Source organism: Sceloporus occidentalis, unplaced genomic scaffold, assembly GCF_023333645.1.
Source record: "Sceloporus occidentalis isolate IW3139 unplaced genomic scaffold, rSceOcc1.0.p SCAF_28, whole genome shotgun sequence".
NCBI lineage: Eukaryota > Metazoa > Chordata > Lepidosauria > Squamata > Phrynosomatidae > Sceloporus > Sceloporus occidentalis.
In genome coordinates this window covers 7,989,213-8,014,485 of record NW_028317008.1, presented here as the reverse complement: position 1 = coordinate 8,014,485, position 25,273 = coordinate 7,989,213, and the positions used below count along the sequence as shown (strand labels likewise).

The following is a 25,273-nucleotide window of genomic DNA, read 5'->3' as shown; positions in this document are numbered from 1 at the left end:
TATTATTTAATTGACTAGTGTGGCTGGTCCATCGCAATGAGTGGAACTCTTGTGTAGTACACTCTAACTCTTTCTAGATTGTAAGCTCTTTAAGCAAGGGCCCCCTCGCATGTTGTTATTGTAAGTCAAATTGTTATGCACTACATTGTTATGTCCTGTTTACCACTGTACAGCGGTGCTGAATATGATAGCACTATATAAACCAATAAAAAGCCATTCCACCTTTAAACAGCACATGTTTCGTTTAAAAGCTCCCTAAGTGAAACAAAAGTTAAAGTACATATTAAAAAAAAATGAAATGTAAACATTTTTATATTAAAATAATGAGATAATATGAATCATACTTAGAGTCTGTTGAATGGTTTTCATTTCACTCATATTCCCATTTTGCACTGCAGACATTCCTATTTCATAAGTCATTCCAGGCTCTAGTGAGCCAATTTTCATCTTTTTTGTATTATTTGAAAAATATACAACAGTTTCTGCAGGATCCTTGAGAGCTTTTACTTGAATGCAGAACTGGTCAGCTTGTGGTAGAGGTTCCCAGTGGAGAATCAAATAATCTACTTCCACTTCTGCAGGGTCGATCCACATACCTTGAGGAGGACTAACTCCTAATTAAAGAAAGTAAGACTAATATTAAATAAAATACGGTAAATATAATACCTGATTGATATAGACAGTGTATTAGTTTTCAATATCTTGAACTAAAGGATTACACTCAGAGTCAGAACGTTTGCATTAGATTGTAAGCTGGTTTGGACAGGGCCCTCCTTACCTCTTGTTTCTGCAAGTTGAATTGTTATGTGATGCACTACTTATGTCCTGTTTACCCGTTGCACAGTGCTGCAGGATATAATGGCATTATATAAAACTATAAATAATGAAAGTACTTTAAATACAACCTCAGATGAATAACAACACATGACATCTTACACCGTGTCATGATTTATTCAACAAAAATAAAGCCAAAATGGAGAAGCCATGTGTGAAAAACTAAGTACACCCTTACAGCTTTCATAGGATTTAAGGTGCTAAGTAGCAGACAGGTGTGACCACCTCTATAAAAGCCGCTGCTTTAGCAGTTTGCTGGTTTTCAGCATTAAGATGATCTTGGAGAAGCAACTGTGGCTGCCCATCATTCTGGAAAGGGTTATAAAGCCATTTCCAAACAATTTAAAGTCCATCATTCTACAGTTAGAAAGAGTATTCAAAAGAGGAAAACATTACCAATGTTTACAGGAGTGGATGTCCCAGCTAATTCACCCCAATATCAGACCATGCAATGCTCACATAAATAAAGAAAAACCCGAGTTACATCTCAGACTCTATAGGCCTCAGTTAGCTTATTAAATGTTAATAGAATTCAATAAGAGTGTACTTTCTTTTTATATAGATATAGATATATTTTCTAGGTTTTTAAATTTGGCTTCATTAAACTACAGTCTTCGTCTAACCTATATCTTAAATGGTAATGCTTGTAACATTATAAAATGTTTGCAATAAAGGGAACCAATACGAAAAAGCCAAATGAGTTATTAATGATGTAGTAGTTATCAAAAACAAATTAGTGGCACTGTGGCAGACAGCAACAGTTAACTGACTGGGTTTGTTAATTGATTCAAATTATAAGTATTAGTAGTATAATACCAAATATATGTTCCTATCAGAAGACAGAATATCTTTGAAACATGGTATACATATGACTTTAGTTATATTTTTCCACATAAATAAGCTATTTGATTATGTAAATACGTAAAAAAAAGAAAATTCTGTATTTAATGCATAAAAACAAATATTACCTGTTATTAATGGAGAGAGGGTTTTCCCAAAACTCAATTTTCCACCCTCAGTCATAGTTTGCAACACAATATTGTATTCATGATAGGGTTTCACATTTGTAATTGTTAAAGAAGTAATATTCTGAGGCTCTAGGAAAGTTACAAATGTGTTCTCTTCAACATCCCAAAGTGTCAATAGGTATGCACAAAAAAATGTACGAAATGGATCTTCTGGTGGATCCCATTCTAAAACTATGCTTGTTGATGATATAGAGTTAGCACGCAGGTTTATAGGAGGTGAAGGACCTAGAAACAGACAGGGAAGCATTCATGTTACCTTCATACTTAAAGAACATAGTATACATATTACAGGCTTTTCTTTGTTGTAGACCAAGAAATTTAAAATACATTATTAATATAATATAAAAGGTTAACATACGTGTTTTTTTCGAAAGAACTGGACTTAGATTAAGCTGTGTCCCAAGTTTATTCTTCATACAAAAAATAAAACTGTATTTGTGGCCTGGAAATAGACTGTGGATTGATTTTTTAGTCATATTTGGAGACACATTTTCAAATTGTGGATCTGTCCCACTGGAGAAATATTTAATGAGAGGGTAATAACCTAACTTAGACCAGTTAGGGGCATTATTCCACTTAAAGATAACTTCCGTTTCTGTTGTATCTTCCAGGGCAAACGTAACATTTTCTGAGATTAGTGGTACTGCAATGAAGAAGAAAAACATTTGTTGTAAACATAAAATAATTCTCATTCTGAATTTCTCCCCTTGCCATGACACTTTTAATAAATCTAAACAAATATATTTCAATTCATTAAAAATAAATTTGAGGACTTTTAACATGTTTAACATGTCTATAACATGCAGCTGTTCTCAAAAATAGAGCAATTTACAACAAATCTTTGTATTAATAGAATATATTCATATATTAATATTTTTTTTTAAGCCCTGAGGTCAGTGGCTCTGTAATAAAGAAAAACAAAAAAAAGTGGCTAGTGCCAGCATGACATAAGGCTGCGACAGACACCAGGTCCCCTTCTTAATTTTCTTCGAGGGTCGCACTCCACAAAGGATATGCGGCCCGTTCCTTTTCTCCTCAAATCTGTGCGCGATACTTGTGTTTATTGAAAATAAGTATTCAAAATACAAAAAAACACATGTGCTCTGTGAAAAAAAGCAGTGCAATCATGTGGGGAAAAAAACTATATTAATACTATATAATAAATAGTTTATTTGCCAATTTTAACTTAAATTTATACATTTTATGGTTTCATCCATCCAAATCTCTATCCTACTGAAAGCTCTTGTGTTTGGTAGATTTTCTCTAAAGACAAGATCCATATTGAGGCATTAATAATATGTTTTCTACCACAGAATGCGATAAGAACTATTTGGTCCATTTCTCCTGGTGTAAAGATTTGGACCTTAATCTTTTGTTAAATTCAAGATATTGGTATTCTTATGCAAAGCAGGGTTAAATTCCCTAAATGCATTAAATTCTAGCATTCTGTTGGGAGGGTGTTCCAGTTATATACCTCCTTAAATTACATCTAAGCCTCTCACCTACTAATTTTAGATGATGACCCCTTGTTCTATCTATTTCTCCTAATTTAAAATAAACTTCACTCCTGTACTTTGTTAAACCCCTTTATGTGTTTAAAGTGTTTATATCACAGATATACAGACACATAGATAGACTTCATACATGAAGCCCTGCAGATAAAATAATGCATAAGGATGGTTGGGATAATAACTACTATAGTATATACAAATAAATTCATATTACACTCATATTCACAAATGTATGGCAAGTCCATTTGGCAAAAAAATGCAGTATAAAAATAATTTGGTCCGGTGGCATTTTGTTGTAAAGCATAGCAGTCAGTTTCATTTTGTGATAATGTTGATAACAAGTGCACGTCAGCCTTGTCTAGATTATAAAATGATCCATCTGTCCACAAAAGCTCGCCTTCAACCTGTAAAATAAATGTATATTTTCAAATATAATTATGAAGTCTAAAAAGAAGAGATAAGTGTATCGCCCTGTGCAAGAATTAACGTACCGTGTGTACATACTTTAAAAGGCAAAACCATCTTTAATAGTAACACTTTTTTCATTTATATTGTTATGCTATGATTTTCTTTGAAATCTTTTAACGATCTAGAATTATCACAAATACAGATCCAATATCATTCAACAAAAGTCTTATCTACCTAAAATCTTTAAAATTAGCTGTTAGCTCGTTATATTCTATTCAACTAAGTCATTAGCAGGCAGGAAGGGGTGGATAGATATGTACATTTCAGAAGTTCAATGTTACTGTGTTTTTAATTCAAGGGGGAGATAATTGAACTATAACTGATCCCACACATAAATATTACAATAGAAAATTGTATGCAATCTGGCATTTGTAAATTCACACTATTACACATATATATCATGTATATTTATTGTATCTCTGTAAGTGAGACACTCAGCTGGCTCATGCAGCACAGTCTGAAGACAGACTGCCCACAAGGTGACAGTGTGAATGAGAGTGTGTTTGTTAGTGTATGGTGTCAGAGCAGGGGATAGGCATCAACATTGCTCGTGGTGGACATTTACTGGGGTCTGTCGTAAACAATTTAATGATCGTCTATGGACATTCAAAAACACTGCCATGAACACTGGTGTCCTTGTACAGACACTTTGCTTATCCTTGTCCCAGAGGCAGTCTGTGTTACTGTATGGTGTTAGATTGGGTATGTGTTAGCATAAAGTGTAAGAGCGTATGCTGTATAATAATAATAATAATAATAATAATAATAATGGTATTAGAGGGTTTGTGTTAGTTTTTACATGCTGTCCCAGCTATTGAACTGGTTCATATTTTCTTGTAGTTATAATTATATTGTAAGCAAACCCTTGCTATTTTTGTATATTTGCTATTGGTATAATAATAATAATAATAATAATAATGGTATTAGAGGGTTTGTGTTAGTTTTTACATGCTGTCCCAGCTATTGCACTGGTTCATATTTTCTTGTAGTTATAATTATATTGTAAGCAAACCCTTGCTATTTTTGTTATTTACAACTAGACTTTACTTACTTTGCAGAAGCAAAACTTAGAGAACATTGTACTTAAGTACAAAACACCAACCCACACTATACTATCAAATACTGTGATGTATCTAATGAAAATGAAAATAAGTTTCAAAACAGAAGCACAAAGTAGCTCACAAAAATGTAATTCTGAATATTTTTAAGAGTAAAGAGCATAATAAAATGATTGTAACATACCCTTCTGTCAGCCAGCCCACTCCACAGTAATATTATTTCATTTATATTACGAAGATAGGACGATAAGAAGTGATGCTCCTCGCCACTATGTATGTTTACAAGATGGGCTCCTGTATATAACATCTCACAGCTGCGTCCAGCATTTTCCCAATCCTTACTGTCAACAATAATTCTATAACAACTGTTCTTAAATGACAACCAGCCATCAGAACAGAGCCCTGTGTAAAAAAAGTTACTTTATGTCACTTGTCGTCTTAACATGTCATCATTTTGAGGAAGGAAATGAATACTGGGACAATAACAAAATAAATAATGCTATATCTTCAATTTATACAACAAACACATAATAACAGATAAAAAAGACTAGAGACTAGATGTAAGCAAGGTGAAACACCACTCTCATTTAGTAACCACCTAAAAAATGTTAAATGATCAAAAAAATATCATTATTCAAAGTTATATTTGACACTCTTCTATGTTTGTACTCCATAGAACGCCAAAGAACATTGAAGGTCTAACATTCCCTATGGAGGTTTATGCCAGAGCCTATTTCCACACAACATACCTTAATGTCCCATACTTTACCTAATAATGCATTCATATATATATATATATATATATATATATATATATATATATATTCTATAATACAGCTAGCAAAAGCAAGCACACATACGTGCCTTTTATATTTATACATATAAATGGCATGTCACCCAGGGAACTGTCAGTTATGCTGGACATAACTTAAGGCGAAAACTGAGTTTAGAGACAAAGTAAACATTGAGGAAGAAAGAGCCACATTAAGAAGAGAGACAGATTTTAGTTTATTCTAATGATTGACCATACTACTTAAATGTATTGCATTCTGTTTGGTGGAAACATTACATACCTGTTTCAACTGGAACATCGATACTTTGGGAGACATTTATATTGCCCAAACATTGCTTGAAGAAAAAAACAAAATTGTACATGTTTCCAGGAATCAAATTATCCCATTCATAAAATTCATCATTCAGTGACATTGAATGTGTGGCATTATTTAATATTATAGTCACATAAAAATCACCACGTAGCATGTTCCAGTTAAAAGACACGGATGTGCTTGTTATGAGCGTGGTAATATCAGACAGATTGATTGTATCTGAGGGGAGATATACAATATTGTTAGTGTATTGTACAATAAAGCAATGAATGCATATCATTGGTTGAAATTAATTACATGGACACCTTGTGTAATAATTATCTATATCACCCGTAAGTATTTTACCAAATGTTTAAATTAAGTCAGAACTTGAATTTTAGTGAATATATACTTACTTGTTATCAGAGATTTGACAGCTAAGATGTTGCCATCTTTCATTGACTTAATTGTAAGATTGTAAACATGCCTTTCATCAGAGACATCCAATAGTATAGAAGAATTATAAACCTGATGAATAGGTGTTTTTTCCAATGAATTCTACAAATTACAAAAGAAGAATATAACTCACAGTTGAGTATAACAATATTAACCATCTGACAATCAGGAATCAGTTCACATTATAAATGTAATTTAGCATTTTACTAAATAACTGTGCAATGGATTTTAAAACATAATAGAACCCTACAATTTCTCAAACATTGTATAGAATACGCAAAACTACTTGAATAATCACATAAATATACATATATCACGAGCAATTCAAAGGAAATAACCCCAAAATGTTGAAGAGAATATATGAGTTAGCTTTCATCTAAAATACTTCTCTCCTGAGATTTTATTAAAAAATGGTATGTATGTGAACAGATAATTAGTATGATTCTGTCACAGAAATATACATGCAACAGGAGTCCACTGTGGCCCACTTACCTGTTTATTTCCATCGTGATTGCTTTCAAATGTCACAAAATAATAGTCAGGACTTTGCCCTTCAGGATATGTGTCCCACTCAACATGAATTGTTGTCCTTTCTGTGCCCCGTTCATCACATTCTAAATTCTGTACAATCTTATAAAAAAAATGCTTAAATAAATAAAATTAGATATTTCTGATTTTTACCTTCCAGGAATTGGTTCATTTAATAGTAGTATAGACACAAAGCAACCATTACTAATATTAATTTAATTAACAGAATATGAATAAAACCCAGACTTTTTTTATCCCTATGTTATTGTGTGTGATTTTAAGTTATTCCATTGATTGGACCAGTGCTACGGAAACTACTGTCGCTATATAAATAAATGTATATATATGGATATGTGCACCACTTTGACTACTTGCAAAACATTATTCATCCAGAAAAATGTAAAAATCAAACTTCCTAATCATTTTACCGTCTGCATCACACCTTAGAGAGGACCCTTAACAAATTTCCCATCCAAACAGTTTTCATTGAAATGCATTCTCCCCAACTATTTGTGAGTTCCCTCATATTATCCTCAGGTCCATTTGTTCTTACACTCAGGTTTAGGAGATTCAGAGATAAACTCAGATTAGTAAATTCTCCAGATAAAGCCTCTTTTTATGTGTACTAGTACATTTATACTGTACTTCTAAGGTGTGATAGCGGCAAAAGTAGCACAATATATGTGCTTGTAGATAAACCACCTACTGTTTACAGAAAACACAATGTTACACGGGTGCACAGCCATTTATTTTGGTGCAATGATGGAAACACTTGGGTTAGTTATTAGCCCAAGACTATGCCTGAAGTCAGTAGCAGTAGTTGTACAACTATTTGGCCCAGCACTTTAACCATTTATACTTGATACGTGAATATAGGTGAATTACACACCATGTTTATCCTTTGCCAGCAGCACTAAATATCTATGTGTTTCTCTCAATCACATAACAAAAATCCAAAATTAAAATAAAAAGGTATGTGTGCTTTAGTGATATCTCTGATAAATTAAAAACATATACAACTGCTCAGCAGCGTACTTACCTAATGCTAAATATGCTGCTGAAAGGTTGTATATTATTATTATTATTATTTATTTTTCATATAGCCCCATCATATCATCACCAATTGTGCAAGTTCTCCCACTTAAAAAGATGAGAGAGGCCTGTAATTTTCACCTTAGGTACACTTCAACTATGAGAGACAGAATGGGAGGGAAAGGAATACAGGAAATCACATTGTAGGATTTCTAATGAATTTATTGGTAAATTCCTCGGTAAAATAAGTATTTGGTCACCTACAAACAAACAAATATCTGGCTCTCACAGACCTGTAACATCCTCTTTAGGAGTCTCCTCTGTCCTCCACTCATTACCTGTATTAATGGCACCTGTTTGAACTTGTTATCAGTATAAAAGACACCTGTCCACAACCTCAAACAGTCACACTCCAAACCCCACTATGGCCAAGACCAAAGAGCTGTCAAAGGACACCAGAAACAAAATTGTAGACCTGCACCAGGCTGGGAAGACTGAATCTGCAATAAGCAAGCAGCTTGGTGTGAAGAAATCAACTGTGGGAGCAATTATTCGAAAATGGAAGACATACAGGACCACTGATAATCTCCCTCGATTTGGGGCTCCACGCAAGATCTCACCCCATGGTGTCAAAATGATCACAAGAATGGTGAGCAAAAATCCCAGAACCACACGGGGGACCTAGTGAATGACCTGCAGAGAGCTGGGACCAAAGTAACAAAGGCTACCATCAGTAACGCACTACGCCGCCAGCTACTCAAATCATGCAGTGCCAGACGTGTCCCCTTGCTTAAGCCAGTACATGTCCGGGCCCATCTGAAGTTTGCTAGAGAGCATTTGGATGATCAAGAAGAGGATTGGGCGAATGTCATATGGTCAGATGAAACCAAGGTAGAACTTTTTGGTAGAAACTCAACTCGTCGTGTTTTGAGGAGAAAGAATGCTGAGTTGCACCATACCTACGGTGAAGCATGGGGATGGAAACATCATCCTTTGGGGCTGTTTTTCTGCAAAGGGACCAGGACGACTGATCCGTGTAAAGGAAAGAATGAATGGTGCCATGTATCGTGAGATTTTGAGTGAAAACCTCCTTCCATCAGCAAGGGCATTGAAGATGAAACGTGGCTGGGTCTTTCAGCATGACAATGATCCCAAACACACCGCCCGGACAACGAAGGAGTGGCTTTGTAAGAAGCATTTCAAGGTCCTGGAGTGGCTTAGCCAGTCTTCAGATCTAAACCCCATAGAAAACCTTTGGAGGGAGTTGAAAGTCTGTGTTGCCCAGCGACAGCCCCAAAACATCACTGTGGAGGAAATGGTCCAAAATACCAGCAACAGTGTGTGAAAATCTTGTGAAGACTTACAGAAAACGTTTGACCTCTGTCATTGCCAACAAAGGGTATATAACAAAGTATTGATATGAACTTTTGTTATTGACCAAATACTTATTTTCCACCATAATTTGCAAATAAATTCTTTAAAAATCAGACAATATGATTTATGGACTTTGTTGTCTCATTCTGTCTCTTGTTGAAGTGTACCTATGGTGAAAAATACAGGCCTCTCTCATCTCAAGTGGGAGAACTTGCACAATTGGTGGCTGACTAAATACTTTTTTGCCCCACTGTATGTTTTTGATTTATCAGAGATATCACTAAGACGCACATATCACCTTTTTTTATCCTTGATGTGAACTGGTGACTGTTGGCCTCCGTGATATCAACATAGGAATACGCCAGCAAAACCAGGCAATTCTGGAGGAGAATATAAAAAACGAAATAGCAAAATAAAAATGAATGTACAAAGTCTCAAATGCTCATACCTGAAAAATACTCTTCAAAAGTAGCAGACGGAAAATTAAATTGTCCACCATGGAAATATATGATAATATAAGCATTTTTGGAAATGTTCTCAAACCTTAAATAAAGGAAACACATGTTAATAATATGACTATGACATTTACAGTAGGAGGCTGTGGAATAATGAGCCCTAACACGTCAGACAAAATGACCTTAAAATGAAATTAAATATTAATTATTTACAAAGTACTTTAATTGCATTATTTGTTTATGAGGCTGCCTGAGACACTAGAAATAGTGTAAGGCCTAAGGAAAAAAATAGGATATAAAACATATATGGCACAGTTAAGGCGACATGCCTCACTTATTATTGTTTGCACAGAATATAGAGCTATGTGTGTTCCATACATACGTTACATACATGCACAACAAGCAGGAAGCTTCCATTCCTCATTACCTACTCACCGTCCAATCAGCTGCTCCCACTGCACTGCTTGCTGCTCCGCACGTGTTATACTGGGGCAGATATAACAGGCCTGGCCTTGGCCTCAGACCCTCAGCCTCTCCGGCATGTGCTGTGCAGGGACCCTCCTTGCGTCTTATGACTGAATGGAAAAAGTTTCTTTCACACTCAGTCAGTTTGTCGTCTATCCCCCAATTTGTTCTGGCCATTCTTGCCCTTTGCATTTTGTTAAAGTGAGAGGAGGGGTCTCCATGGTGACAGGCAGGCAGCCTTGGTCAAATCAAGGCTGGGAGAATGTGGGAGTCATAGTATATCTGACATGAGGAGGAGGAAAATAATAAAAAAAAGAGAGAATGAAGCACAAATAAAAAAACAAGCGCTAATTACTTGAAGGGGAAAGTAAACCACAGAGCAGCAAGGACTGCACATTCTTTTAATCAGCTGCTTGTAAAGCGAATGACATCACAGACAAAACACACTTCAAATAATAACTGGGTACATTAGTATATAATATAATTGTATTATAATACAATGGTCAGATATGTACTTGCTTAGTGTGGTAGGAGTTTTTAAAGAGAGCGTTCACATAGAGTTAGACCCATAGCTGTTAATTACACTGTGAATCATATTTCATTTGCGTAATTTTATTTAGCACTCTGCTTTAAAATTATTCAAATTATATTCCAGATCGGACAGAAAGTTTGTCCAAGGCCGGCCCAAGAGACAGTGTGAGGGAATGTTGTAAAGGTAGTTTAGTTACACAGTTTACCACTATTTTAGGTTAAGTGTGTATTATACATATGTCCCAAAAACGTGGCATGCTTTTTTCTCATGTAATAAACAATGGCTTTATTTACGATTTTATTAATTGTGGAAAGTGTAAATGTTTTGATGAAATAGCCATGAAATATATTGCTTCCATTTTTAATTACCGTATTTGCTCGATTATAAGATGACCCCCCCCCAAATCTGAATATTAATTTAGGAAAAAAAAGAAAAAGCCTGAATATAAGACCACCCTATAGGAAAAAAGTTTTACCAGTAAATGTTAATTCATGTAAACTATGTAAACTATTTTTTTTTTTAATACAAGCTATGATTGAGAAAAATATTTTGTTTTTATTTCCTTTTATTTTCCAACCTGCCCCTCCAGTTATGCACATGTGCCTTTTAACCCTCTATATGCCACTGTGCCCCATGATATGCCTTTTAACCCTCTATATGCCTCTGTGCTCCATTAAATGCATTTTGACCCCCTATGTGCCACTCTGCCTCCAGAAATGCCTTATACCCCTATATGCCACTCTGGCTATACATTATGAACCTCCAACACAAATAAACTTTTAATGTATAGCTAAATTCAGAGTGATTTCTCCAGTTTTCTCACCCATTGAATTATATATTACATACAAATTGCCTTCTAATTTTTTTTCTTTAGTATCAAATACTTTTGATGAAGGTAATGAGTGCATTAACCTTTCCAGAATATGTAGTTGACTTTTTACAAAAAGTGTTAAAGGAAATTAGATTCAGTCCCACAACAACATATTTTGTCTATGACAATCATGGGACAGGGGCATCAGTGTAAATACAAAGTTGCACCTGTCTTAGCAAATTTGCATTTTTATATTAAGAAGAGTAAGTAACCTACTGAATTTAGATACCAATGAAATAAAACTGTTGCGAACTGTAATGAAACGTGAACTGTTTGCTACATGAGACACAACTGTTCCAGTCATTGAACTTTTTTTTAATAGAAACCAAAGGAAGACGTATACGGTGCAAACATGTTGTTTTTCTACAGTTACATGCAAGATGAAGTAGACATAGAAACCACAAGCTGACCTGAATTCCCTAAAGATTAAGTTGACACTAACTCGTGTAATGTGATGCCACTATGGAGTTAAGTATGGAGTAGTCAAAACAGAAATTAATGTAATGTTCCTTGTAATTAGAATTGTATTTATCTGAGAACTATTCCTAGAATATGCCATATGTACTAAATGCCAAAGTGATGACAGCCAGACACTCTGTGTAACGCAGTGACGCTGGCAGGGGGGGCAGAGGGGGCCATGCCCCCCCTTCATCATGCTGTGCCCCCCACAGCTGTGATAGACGCGGGCAGAGAGGAGCCGAGCAGTCGCTCAGGAATAAGCTTTCAGCAACCTCTCGGTGCCTCTCACTCTCCTCTGCGAGGCCTTTGTCTTGGTCACGTTGCCGATATTTCATGCTGAGCGCCGGAATAGGTCTCCTGGAAGGTAAGTGAACTTCAGAGGGGGGAAAGGGTAGATAGTGAGACGGGGGGGTAGATAGTTAAGAGAGGGTAGATAGGGAGAAGGGAGTGAGACGGGGAGAGAGGGTAGATAGTAAGAGAGGGTTGATAGGGAGAGGGGAGTGAGACGGGGGAGAGGGTAGATAGTGAGAAGGGAGTAGATAGGGAGAAGGGAGTAGATAGGGAGAAGGGAGTGAGAAGGGGTAGATAGGGCAGAAGGGAGTGAGAAGGGGTAGATAGGGCAGAAGGGAGTGAGAAGGGGGTAGATAGGGCAGAGGAGAGTGAGAAGGGGGAGAGGGGGTAGATAGGGCAGATGGGAGTGAGAAGGGGTAGATAGGGTAGAAGGGAGTGAGAAAGGGTAGATAGGGCAGAAGGGAGTGAAAGGGCAGAAGGGAGGGAGAAGGGGTAGATAGGGCAGAAGAAAGGGATAAGGGGGTAGATGGGGAGAAGGGAGGGTAGAAAGAATATGGAAATAAAGAGTCAGAATGAGAGAGACTGAATGGATTAATGTGTGGATGCATTGTGTGAATGAGTGAGAGAATAAAAAAATTAATGTGTGGATGAATTGTGTGAATGAGTGAGAGAATAATGAATGTGTGAGAATGCATGAATGTGTGAATTAGTGAGTGACTGTAAAAGTGTTTGTGTAAATCATAGGTCTATAATTGATTTGTCAAAAAGGCAAAGGTGGTATAAGCAGGGTGTGTATGGGACAAAGATGGCACAGGCAGGGTGTTTATGGGACAAAGATGGCGTACGCTCAGCTGTTTCGGGGCAATGTTGACTCATGCTGGGCTGTTTGGGAGCAAAGATGGCACGTCCTATGTGTGTGTGTGTAACTTGGGTGCTGGTCAGGTTCTTTGTGGGCAATGTGGATGCCAGGGCTGGCTTTGGGGTGTGCAACCTGTGATCTATGCCTGTAATTTAGTTTTTTTTCTATACCTTTCATGCTGAGTTTTTATGTGAATTCCAAATGATCTTTCCCTGCAAAGCTGGGCTTGTGTGTTAATGTGTTGGTCAATATCTGCTATGCTATGTTTCTATACATTATTTATGTTTACCTGCAAATACAGGATTTGTATGTGTTTTTCAGTTGATCAATACCTGGAGTGTGGTTGCCATGTGTTGTTTATTTGATCTATACCTTCAGTGATGTGTTTACATGTGATTTCCAGTTGATCTATACCTGCAATGCTGGGTTTGTGTGTTCTTTTGATCTGTACCTGCAATGCTATGTTACCATACATTATTTATGTATACCTGCAAATACAGGGTTCTTATGTCTTATTCAGTTGCACGTGCTGTTTCCATGTGTTGTTTATTTGAACTATACCGGAACTACAGGGCGTAAATAAAAGAGAGGTGTGGTTTAGTGAATGAGGGGACAAAGGGACTCTGGAGATGATTACTGGGGGAGAGGACCTCTCAATGTCACGGTGCAGTCAGAAGGAGGGAAGACTCTACTGACTCTCACTGTCTTCCCTGATCTGCAGTCAGTGTGGCAATTTTATTTATTTTTGGTATGGTAGCGGAGGGAGTGATTGCATGCTAAGGAGCGTGGAGCGGGGCCCAAGGAAATGCTTGGGTAGGGTCCAATTTTTTCACTAGAAAATATATTGGCAACAGGGTCTAATATTTATATATATATATATATATATTGGCAGCAGGGGCAAATATTTATATATATATATATATATATTGGCAGCAGGGGCAAATATTTATATATATATATATATATTGGCAGCAGGGGCAAATATTAGGGCTGTAACAACTAATCGATAAAATCGATTATAATCGATAATGAAAATCGTTGCCAATGAATTTCATTATCGATTAGTTGAATCGATTTTTAGCGATTATAAAATTAAGGAATTTGCTCTGGAAAAAAAAATATATATACATATATATATGTGTATATATATATATATGTGTATATATATATATAGTGGATATGTAGCGTTTTATAATTGCCCCCCTACTTTGGTCCCTGCCCCCCCATGTGCCCCCCCTAAATATGAAAGCTGGAGATGTCACTGCTTCTGCCTGTCCTGACTTTGGACTTACCAGACCTATACTTTACCAGACAACTTGGCTTTTGCTGATATGCACTTCCCTTTTGATCTGTTAACAGTTTTAAGCCTTGGCTGCCTTTGGTTTATTACTCATAGAAAGATGGCCAGCAGAGACTAGCAAATACCTTGGGTACATAAACAATGGATGGCCGGTCTTCAATGCAATGCCCTGTAATCAAAATTAAGGATTGACCTTTGACTGTGACCAAATGTTGCATTTTCTCCATGGGTACTTGCTTTTAGGAATCCAATCATGGGATCTTCCCTGATAAGCAGATTTATTTTTTTCATCTTCTGGTACCTATTCTGATTTTTCATACATACAGATGACTTTTAGTTATTCAAATATAGCAGTTGAATTCCCATGTAAAACCCTGTAATAGTTTGACTATATCCCTGAAAATGACAGCATATGTTGTAATGATAGAAGGTATAGCAAACGTGTTTATAAATTAAGCACTGCATCCAAAGGTCATATAAATATAAAGAATTTAAAAGGCATATACACACAGCAAGTTTTAACTGAGCAGCACCACACACACACAATGTCTCAGGCTAGAAAATTTCAACTTATGGACAAACAGAAGATGTCATTATTATTATTTATTGGTTTTATAGGGCCATTAGATTCTGCAGCCATTAGATTCACAACATATGATGTCAGGCTGAACCTGCATTGTGAGGTCATATGCACCCTGTAACTGTAGAACAGCAAAGAAACTATCACCAAAATTAGAGGAGGCTTTTTAATTTTATTTTTTACTTTCTTGGAGACAACAAATGTGCAAAGTCTTGAGAATCGCTCTGACAAGATCTTCAAAACATCCAGTCTGGAGTCACAAAAGAGAAGCCGAACAGGCTCTGGTCACTAGATGAAGAGGACACGCCGGACAGGCTCTGATCACTAAATAAAGAGGAAGTGTCAGACAGGCTCTGGTTACTAGATGGAGAGGCAGTGTCCTCTGTGATCTCCAAAACTGGTGGCATGGGTTGGATGTTCTTGAAGCGGCGATTAGGTCTTTCAGCCTTCTGGTATGGGGGAGGTATTCTCCGTCTCTCCATGTCTTCCCAATTGATGCTCCCTGATGTTTTCAGTCATCCAGAGGCGAAGCTGAGGATCTTTCTTTAACAGACAAGTCAGTATATCCACAGCTTGTTGGCTTAATGCCTTGGTGTATTTCGGTCTGCCATTGATAATGTAGCCAGTGAAGAAGGGAAAAGTTCCATTAAGTATGCGGAAGAGAATCACCCCAAAGGACCACCAGTCGACGGCAACACCATATAGCTCCTTTAGATATATTTCTGGGGCCATGTATAGACGTGTTCCACAATGTCCTTTCACTGTACTTCCAAAAACACCTTCTACAGCAAGACCAAAATCACTGATCTTGACATGGCCCTCACGATCAAGTAGGACATTCTGCGGCTTCAGATCTCTATGAATGATGCCCTGGGAATGGAGGAATTGGATGCCACAGACCATCTCTGCAGAGTAGAATGCAGCTGTGCTCTGAGTCATGTAGCCAACACTATCCATATATGACTCCAAGGTTCCTCCAGCCATAAACTCCATGGCGAGGAACACACAGGTCTCTGTCTGGAAAGCTGCATACCCGTGGCATAGAAACGGGCTGTTCCTAGCTACCTCCAGAATCCTCCTCTCTCTCAAAATGTGCAGAGACTTCATAGATTTCTTGCAGATCATTTTTACCGCTATTAAAGAATCCTTGGAAGGAACAGAGGCCAACATGACCTTTCCAAAGCTCCCTTGTCCCAATTGAAAATGAAACCTTAAGCAGGACACCGACATGGTCGCATAGTGATGGGAGCAGCGTGAGGGGTGAAAGGTGAGTGCGAGGGGGCGGAGCCACTTCGCTTGACTTGCCCCCCAGGCCTTAGGATGCCAGCCCTCCCCTGATGATCACGTACAGTAAATATTGCTGTATATTTTGTTTTTGCTGCATCCTGGGTGTTCACACTTTCGTTGTTGTCCTACAGCCTACATTCCTGCCCATGCAACATGTTCTGCTAGAATATCTGTTTTGCATAAATCTAATAATATCTATTTACCAGTAACAAGCAAAACTAAATCTCTGTAGTGGCAATGGGAACTGGCCATCTGGCATATGAAGGAAATAGCAACTGGGCTTCTGGGCAATATAATCCATGCTTCATTTGAGACTATCCTGTCCTGCAGGGTGTGGCTGCCAGCTGAATGCACATGGTCACATGTTTCAAGAGCATAAATGCATAACATTCAACATTGTGTATTAACTCCTTAATGACAAGACTGTTTCTTACTCGTAGTACGTTTTGGGACAATGGCTCTTTTAACATTTTTCAGTGTTGCTGTTTAGCTGTAATTTTCTTCTTTCTCATTTTGTGCACCTACACATATTATGTATTGTTTTCTTTCAGGACAAACAGGGCTCTCTTTAGTGTAACGGTTCCCCAAGAGCTATAGCTACTCTTGGGCGTTGATTTGTTAGTTTTTCCTTCAGTTCCCCAATAATCACGATAGACTAGATAGGACTTAGTATACAGAGACACAAACAATCCGTTCTTGTTTCAGCAGACGAATGCTTTATTAGTCCCAACAACAGTATATTTATCCAGCACATTTATCTTGAAAACACACACAAAGGGACTTTAACAGGATTAACTGTAACACAATGGTAACTTTAATTGTAATTTGGTATCAGTACCCCTGGCACCAATCACTGCAGCCTATGGTAAGAGGGCGACCAATCACTTTAGAGGGGGCGTGTATTTGTATTCATGGCCGTCCCTTTAAACTCTCGGCCAATCAGGTAGGGAACTACCCAACACACCATATATGGAGTTCCGGGGGCGCGGACTAAGCGGCCAATGAAAATAGGAGCTACGTCCCGCTCCCTATAGGGTGATCATAGCGATCCGAGCGATTTTTTGAGTGCCCACAGGGATTTTTTTGTTAGGTCGGTCAGGGACTTGGCGGTCTTGCTATAGTTGGTTACAAACTTTCGGTAATACCCTGCCGTGCCTAGGAAGGCGAGCACTTGTTTTTTGGTCTGGGGTAGGGGCAAGTCAAGTATAGCTTCAATTTTGATTCCAAGGTACTGCACTTCGGCCATCCCTATCTGATTTGGGAATCGCATCTGCAGCTAAGGGAATCTGCCAGTAACCCCGACTCAAATCTAATGTACATACCCAGGCAGCGCCGGCTAGCCGGTCTAGCAACTCATCTATGCGGGGCATGGGGTAGGTGTCTGTGGTTGTCTTGTCATTAAGTTTCCTGTAATCTACACAGAAGCGAGTTGTTCCGTCTTTTTTAGGTACCAGGACTACGGGGTAGTCCTGGTACCTGGTATATGTAGCATTTTATAATTGGCCCCCTACTTTGGTCCCTCTCCCCCCATGTGCCCCCCTAAATATGAAAGCTGGAGACACCACTGGTAACAGGCATTGATGTATGGCATGTGCTTTATAACATTACATGCCCTAATAATGAACAAGAATCAAAAGCTCTTTTTCTGCTGAAGAACCAATTCAAGAACAGTGATGCTTTGTCAGGCCTTTGATGCGGGAGTCTAAAGTTGCTGCTTGTTTCAGCCTTTAGTTTTGTCTTCAGCAATTGAAATTAAGTGTTAAATTGGGTTGAAGTCAGGTCACTGACTTGGTCATTTAAGAATATTTTAGTTCTTTACCTTAAAAAGCTCATTGGTTGCATAACCTTATACACTCCAGATTTCATCCTACAGCTTCATAGCATCAATAAACACTAATGACCCAGTTTCATTGGACTACATATAACAAGTGCTGCCAACTCCTGAACAAATTTGGATGTAAATATCCTCAAATAAAAACTGAAAATCTGCACTTTAATCACATCTTGATTGTTCCATTTCAAATCCATTGTGGTGGCATACAAGGCAAAAAGAAGAGTCACTATCCAAATATTGAGGTACCAGCAGGTCAGGCCAATGCTTCAACCACTGTGGCATTACCTGCCTGGACCTGTGTGTTTTGTCTGTAGGAGGTTTTATAGAGCCTAGCTTAGCTGCATCTGGTAGGGTGATTTAAGTAAGTCGGTGTTTAGGCTGGTCAGCCTGAGCCAGCAGGCTCATAGTTTTATGATTTTGTTTGGGAGATGTTTTGGAGATGTTTTGGAGGCTGTGCTTAACATCTCTAAAGGTGAGTTTTTTGACCCCAACTAGTTGAGATAATATTTAATACACTTAAAAAAGATTGCTGTGATACAAAATGTTGTATATTTTAAGAATAATATGTATTTTTAGATTTGTTGCTGATCGCGGCACATGGGCAATATAAAGCTTTTACTAAATATTAATCAATAATTATGGCAAATTTAGGAGTAATAAAATATACATTTTACAAATTAATTATTAGGCACCGAAGTCATTAAACAACTTTACTATAAAAGTCACATAAAGATTAAAGTGTACTACTGATCCACCTCTGCAGGTTGTATTGAAGTCATTTATTTCTTAATTAACATGATACTGGATATATTTATATATAGCTTTCCAACAGTGAAAGTTAATTATCAACACATTTTACAGAATGATATGAACATGTTTTTTTTTTCTACTGAAAACAAGAAGTTTGCTAAAACAAACATTTTATTCCAGATACATAATGTTAAAAGCGATGTTGATGTCTCAATAATCACAACCGTAAAAAGTTTACATGCTTATCTTGCAGTCTTTATAATTTGTTCATATACACTTTTAGACCAATAACTTGGTCCGTACAAAATGTGATGCCTCGGTAAGTAATTGATCTGTGTTTCAGGAGAGGTCTGGTTCAAAAAGAGAATCCATTGCACCGCGTAACTGGAAAAGGAAATCTATTTAATTCCATTGACAAGAACAGTCCAGTGGCTCCTGTATGACATACATCACTTGCGTTCCATTTCCTGAGCAGTAGAGTGGCACGGTCAGATTCTGCACTCCATTCTCCCGGCAACACTTACAGAATCTTATATGGCTATCAAGGTTGACGTTAAAGATTGTAGCAGATGGGCATTTCCCATCACAAGAAGCCACGGTTATCTGTTAAATCAAGAAAGAGAGAGTATTGTTTTTTTGATCCGTCGGATTTAGATTTGGTGTATAAAGTCTTTTGTTTTATTTACCCTAGAATGTTTCTTAGTATTTTTAGACAAATCATGTAAATCCTTAGTAAGTATTAATACATAACAAGAAAACCCCACACCGGGGGAAGAAAAATAGTAATTATGTGTGCTTTCAGATTATTATTTGTATGTTTATTTATAAGGAAAGAGCACTTAATAAGACTGGTTTCATTACTGTAGAGACTGTCATCTCCTACATTAATTAGGCAAGTACTTGCTTTGTTTCACTGAACACAATTTGCAAGAGCAGTATTATTCTATGTGTAGGAGAGTCTTGTGCACTGTTGAAAGATGACTGACCTCTAAACTTTTAGCTTAGATTGCGTTAGAAAAAAACCCACATACTGAATCTCAGGCAATAATATGTAGATGAGGAATGCTTACCACTGCAGAATATACCAAACATAATATACAAACATCACGTTTGGTGTATTGGGCAGTCCAAAGCATTCCTCATATACATACCTGGGCATGTCCCGCAGTTTGTTGCCCAGAGATCACTCTCTCTTGGGGTTGGGCTGTGATGAGGTGATGATGCTAGCCATTCATGTAGAAGGAGTGACCAAATGCTTCTTCCCTGTCAAGAGAAAATGCTAACCCAGAGCACAAGTCAGACAGGACTTCTACTGGAGACTCTGGAAGAAAATAACAAGTTCCCAGGCATGCTGCATGTTATTGCCCGAATCATCTACACATCATTGCCTGAGTTGCAGTAAATGGTTACTATGTGCCTACAACTGCTTATATACAGCAAAATAGGAGTCAAAAATATGTACTTACGGGGGATTGACTCATACAGTCACTCTTCCGTATCGTGGTTCTGACTGCCACTTTCTGACAGATTTTTTCTTCCTTTGTACCTAATAAAGAAAGTTTTGATTTAATATGGAAAATACTTTTTTTTTAGTTTCAAATCAAACATATCCTATTTTGTATAATCCACAAACATTCTCTATTGTTAATATGATATGGATTATGTAGTTAAGTGCAAAATCAGAGTGTAAATTACCGAAAATTTGGCACAAGAAGGAAGGACTGTTGAATTCTAGTTCTCAATGGCTTTAGGTACAAGTATTCATGGTAACACGTAGCACACTGCTTTGTGATATGTAATGCTAGTAGTTTCATAATGGATTGAGTAAAGAATTTCCAGAAAAGTACTGTGACCCTTGATAACCAAATTTGACACAACCTCAATAAGGTCATAGGCTTAGATACTCCACTATGAATCTTGTATTAGACAATATCTTCCATTGTAAATCACAGACTGATTTGGCATTCAGGCTAGGAATAGTACTAATATGGAAATAAATTTAAAATCGCAAACTCTAGAATATATCTTTTTCATGCAAATATGGTCACACCTAGAAATATGTAGAGCGACTGCTGGTTAACAATAACTTCTAAACAGGAAGTGCTATTATAACATGATGTTAAGTGCTTTTCCAAATGTGTGCCAGCAGGGATGAGATATTGCTGATCTTGTGAATTCTGAATTTATTTTTTTTTATACTTTCTATGTGGCTGGCATTTTATTCAACTAGTCACTGTGCCACAGTTGGTTTAGAAGGCCAAAGACAAGCATACAAGTTAGTGTGGAGGTTACTATTTTTAAAAAGTATTTTTTCACAAAGGGTTTTATTCTCTACAAGAATTCACAGGATAGTTTGACCGAGAGTTATGTTTCAGCTCCTTTACTTTACTATACATTATGAAGAGCCAACTGCAATGAGCTTCTGATGCAGCGCTTGGCTGTAATTAAATCAATGAGATTTCTTCACACATTGAACTATACAGTATACTATACAGGCCAGCTCAGCCCTTCACTAGGAAGAAACTTGCCAGTTGTGCCCTTATAATCAATAGTGAAGCGAATATCAAACTTTATGACTATCTTTCCCTTTAATGAAAAAAACCCCAAATAAATTATAAATGCTGACATAATACATCACACCATATGAAATTCTAAAGGTCCAAACTTGAAAGAAAAATAAACATAATAAACAAAAAAAATACATTCATAATGTCAGAATTCTTAACAAAATGACAAAGTAACAAACATAAACCTTTAATTTCATTATAGATACCTTCAAACTATGCAAATTATTTCTCCTTTATCTGTTTTATCCTTACAAGATTATAAAAATATTTTGTATTGTTAGTTTATTTGGCAAATCACATTTGGTAACTCAAATGCTTACTTTTTTCAATAATGGTTTATTTGAACTCAACTTGTTAGTTGTTCCATGGCACTGACTGCTTTAGTATCATTATATATTTTTATTTAGTCTTTATGTAACTGTGTAATGATTTTCTCTAGGGCATTATATCATATAAGAGAGTAGGTTTGCAAGCAGGGCCTCCTCTCCCTAATATATCGGTTTGTCTTAGTCTGTCATACCCCTTAACTATATGTATTGTAACAAGTGCTGCGTAAATTATTGGCACTATAGAAATAAAAGATAATAATAATAATAATAACATAACCTTTAAATTGTATTTAATGGTTTTTTTCCTGCTTGTTAAACATGGTGTTCCTTGATCAGCTGATGTCTTGCAGTTTTTTTTTTATGAATTATTTAGGCAAAGTAGTATTCCATCAACACATCTAACATTTAGAAACAATTTTATATATCAATATATACATTAGTATATATCAAGCTAAAGAAAAGCCTATGCAATAAAATATTCAAATGGAAATAGTTTCTTTGTCATTGCATTTGTTTTTTGGGGATTTGGTAAAATTAAGTATGCCTTTTTTTCTGCCTCCCATGACATGTTGGGCCATTAATGATAAAATGTTACATTGCAAAGATCTTAGGGCTTTAACCTAAAACAGAAACAAATTTTAACTGCTGTGAAGTTATTACCAAGTATTTATACATATAATGAATCAATTAACGTTTTTTTAGAATTAATGTAATCTTACATACAGATTATTGTATGTCACCAAACCTATTGCCTTAATTCTCAATATTTAGTAAACATGTCATCTAAATATTAATATTGTTTTTTTCACTGCTGTGTTTTTATCTCCGCATATCTTAATGCGGACAACCTACAATATACATTTCCTAAACATCCCCATAAATAATGAATTACAAATATCAGTAAAGTACAATAAAATGTTTGGAATAATGATAGTACCTGGTTCACAATTTAATTTAGCAGTAGGAACTACGGGGGTAATGGTAAAGGGTAATACACCCATTCCAGAACCTGGCAGAATTTTTAGGAATATAAGATTTTTGTAAAATTAAACATTTTTACACAAATAACATGTTTATTAATTCTTACACTGCCAAGTGTTTTGTTTTTTTCATGTATAACACATAAATATACAATAAATATATGCTATTGTTATAGCATCACAATTAATTTTAATATTCAAATCTTTTTTCAGACATAAAATAATGAAACTCAAAAATACACATATTTAAATACTATATGTAATTTAAGATTTATCACACCAGAAGTTCCTATCTTATAACTATGGCCGTGTTCACAGACGTAACTTGACGTTTTTCGGTGCAAAGTGGTTATGGCAAGGTAAGAATTAAATACATGGACTCACTCTGCATGCATGTAATCAAGCTTTGGATATTTCTTGCCCGTTAAACCCCTCACACCTGCAAAGCCCACATTCTTGACTATAATGTCTTTTTTTCACCACAAAGCACATGCTTTCAGGTCCGGTTTTAATTAGCAGTTAAAATAGCATGTTACAGACACTTGTTAAGTTTTAAAAGAAGCCACATAGGCAAAGATGTGTTCTGAAGTATAACATTTGCTGGTTTTTTTCCAAAATTTTGTGTGTGGCTTCAGTGTTCTTAACGTCTTCTTCAATGTTAAAAAAAAATTCTCTCCAAATTTAAAGGCAAAATGCTTAACCCCAGTTTATTACCGTACTAACTTGAAAATGGCGTGCTTATGTTAGTATTCTTACTAATGCATCTGGTGTAAAAGACCGGTAAATATATCTTCATTAAGTTGCTGATACCAAGTGAAATGTCTGATTAATATTTGTAGTTACAAAAAAATTAAAATTGATTTTCTTATACAAAATAATATATTGCCTCTTATCAGTGACTCACTCCTTTTTATGTACATCTACAAATGAATAATAAGCAAGGGCCTATTTAAAGGGCACATCTAGCATAAATCTTCCATAATATCTTCAGTGGTTAATTCTGAAGGCCATGTAAACCTTTGAGTACCAAAATTAAACAAGTCAGGTACTTGCAATGGCTTTACACGTTTAGATTCAATACATGGTAGGCAAGGGCTGTTCAGTATATTTCGCTCCTTTATATTGGCCTTGGATAAACTCAGGACCAGAATAGTATTACATTTTGTGTATTCTAGTTTGTAATGCTTTTTTTTTGCTAGTAATTACATCTTTTAGTGTTCTATTATTTGTACTGCAATAAGTTATAGTTATACTCCAGAATGATAAGGTTAAAATCATTCACCCTGTAGACAGCCAGGAAAAGCAAGGAAGGCTTTTGAGTGATAGTGGTTAATGGAATACAACTTGATTGGGCTGGACACTGCATGCTTCTTCCCGTCTTTATGTCCCAGCAGATAGGTTAAAAAACACAGCTCTCCAAAATAAAGCAGACTCTAGCCCACAATGCAGCTTAGTTTACTTACATATCTTGCAGCAGCCATCATTATACTCCTGGATAGTTCCTCCGTTCTACAGGAAAGAGACAAAGAGAGAAGAACAAACAAAAATCAAAAAATAATGTGCTCAATATTTCTATAGCAAAATAAAACCTCAGAATTCTTCTACAACCATCCTACACTTGTTTTCACAGAGAAATATGGGATTCAGAGGGACCGAATGCACCACGGCTTATTGTCGCGCATGTGTTTTGTGTCTTCAGGAATGAATGGAGTGAGCTTCTATGATGCCATATCCCGGGGCTCTAATTCTCTCATATGTATACAGACCATGTGCATGAGGTAGGGTAAACACACTTTATAAATGTCATTCAGGGGCACTCTCCCTCACATATACATACACACGTACATACAATATTGACCGCCATATACTTTTTTGTGCATGTATTTCCTATTTATTATGTATTCATATCCTACTGGATCACATGACCATGTAATGTAATAAACTCGATTGGCTAATATCAGCAGTGAGCAGCAGCCTTGAGCACTTAATGCACAAAATCCAAACCTTCACGACTTATCCTCTCTACGTCTTGATTGTGTGGAGCCAGAGGCATCCACGTCCCTGTTTAACAAACACTATCAGTGCTCCTACATGAAGCTTCCAGCCAGCTCAGCACTATAAGTATAACATTAGGTGCTGTAGCCTCTAACAACACATGTGATTGGTTAAATCGATTGAGGGAGAGTTGGAATCCTTTCATAAGAAGCCTAGCAAATTCTTCTAAACCTGGACCCCCAAATCCTGAGGGCATCCCTGATTGTATATAGTGCCCTCTCAAAATAGAATTGTTATATGCAACAAACCATCTTTTGTTTTAAAGGACTGCTGTTTGTTAAATTA

The 25,273-nt window shown here is 36.6% G+C and overlaps 2 protein-coding genes across 2 annotated transcripts in view; both read right to left on the bottom strand.

The window, feature by feature from the left end:
• The window catches only part of LOC149299773 (phosphatidylinositol phosphatase PTPRQ-like), a 115,604-nt gene extending 105,133 nt beyond the window's left edge, over positions 1 to 10,471 (bottom strand). The window contains exons 1-6 of the mRNA XM_089486045.1: positions 10,265 to 10,471; positions 6,933 to 7,070; positions 6,401 to 6,542; positions 5,973 to 6,224; positions 1,803 to 2,087; positions 345 to 614 (exon numbers count right to left, since the gene is read on the bottom strand). Of these exons, the coding sequence (XP_089342171.1) occupies positions 345 to 614; positions 1,803 to 2,087; positions 5,973 to 6,224; positions 6,401 to 6,542; positions 6,933 to 7,070; positions 10,265 to 10,471 (1,294 nt within the window). The remainder of the gene's footprint in view (positions 1 to 344; positions 615 to 1,802; positions 2,088 to 5,972; positions 6,225 to 6,400; positions 6,543 to 6,932; positions 7,071 to 10,264) is intronic.
• An 8,988-nt stretch (positions 10,472 to 19,459) lies between these two features.
• The window catches only part of LOC149299772 (otogelin-like protein), a 70,224-nt gene continuing 64,410 nt past the window's right edge, over positions 19,460 to 25,273 (bottom strand). The window contains exons 55-57 of the mRNA XM_089486044.1: positions 24,397 to 24,442; positions 20,524 to 20,603; positions 19,460 to 19,660 (exon numbers count right to left, since the gene is read on the bottom strand). Of these exons, the coding sequence (XP_089342170.1) occupies positions 19,460 to 19,660; positions 20,524 to 20,603; positions 24,397 to 24,442 (327 nt within the window). The remainder of the gene's footprint in view (positions 19,661 to 20,523; positions 20,604 to 24,396; positions 24,443 to 25,273) is intronic.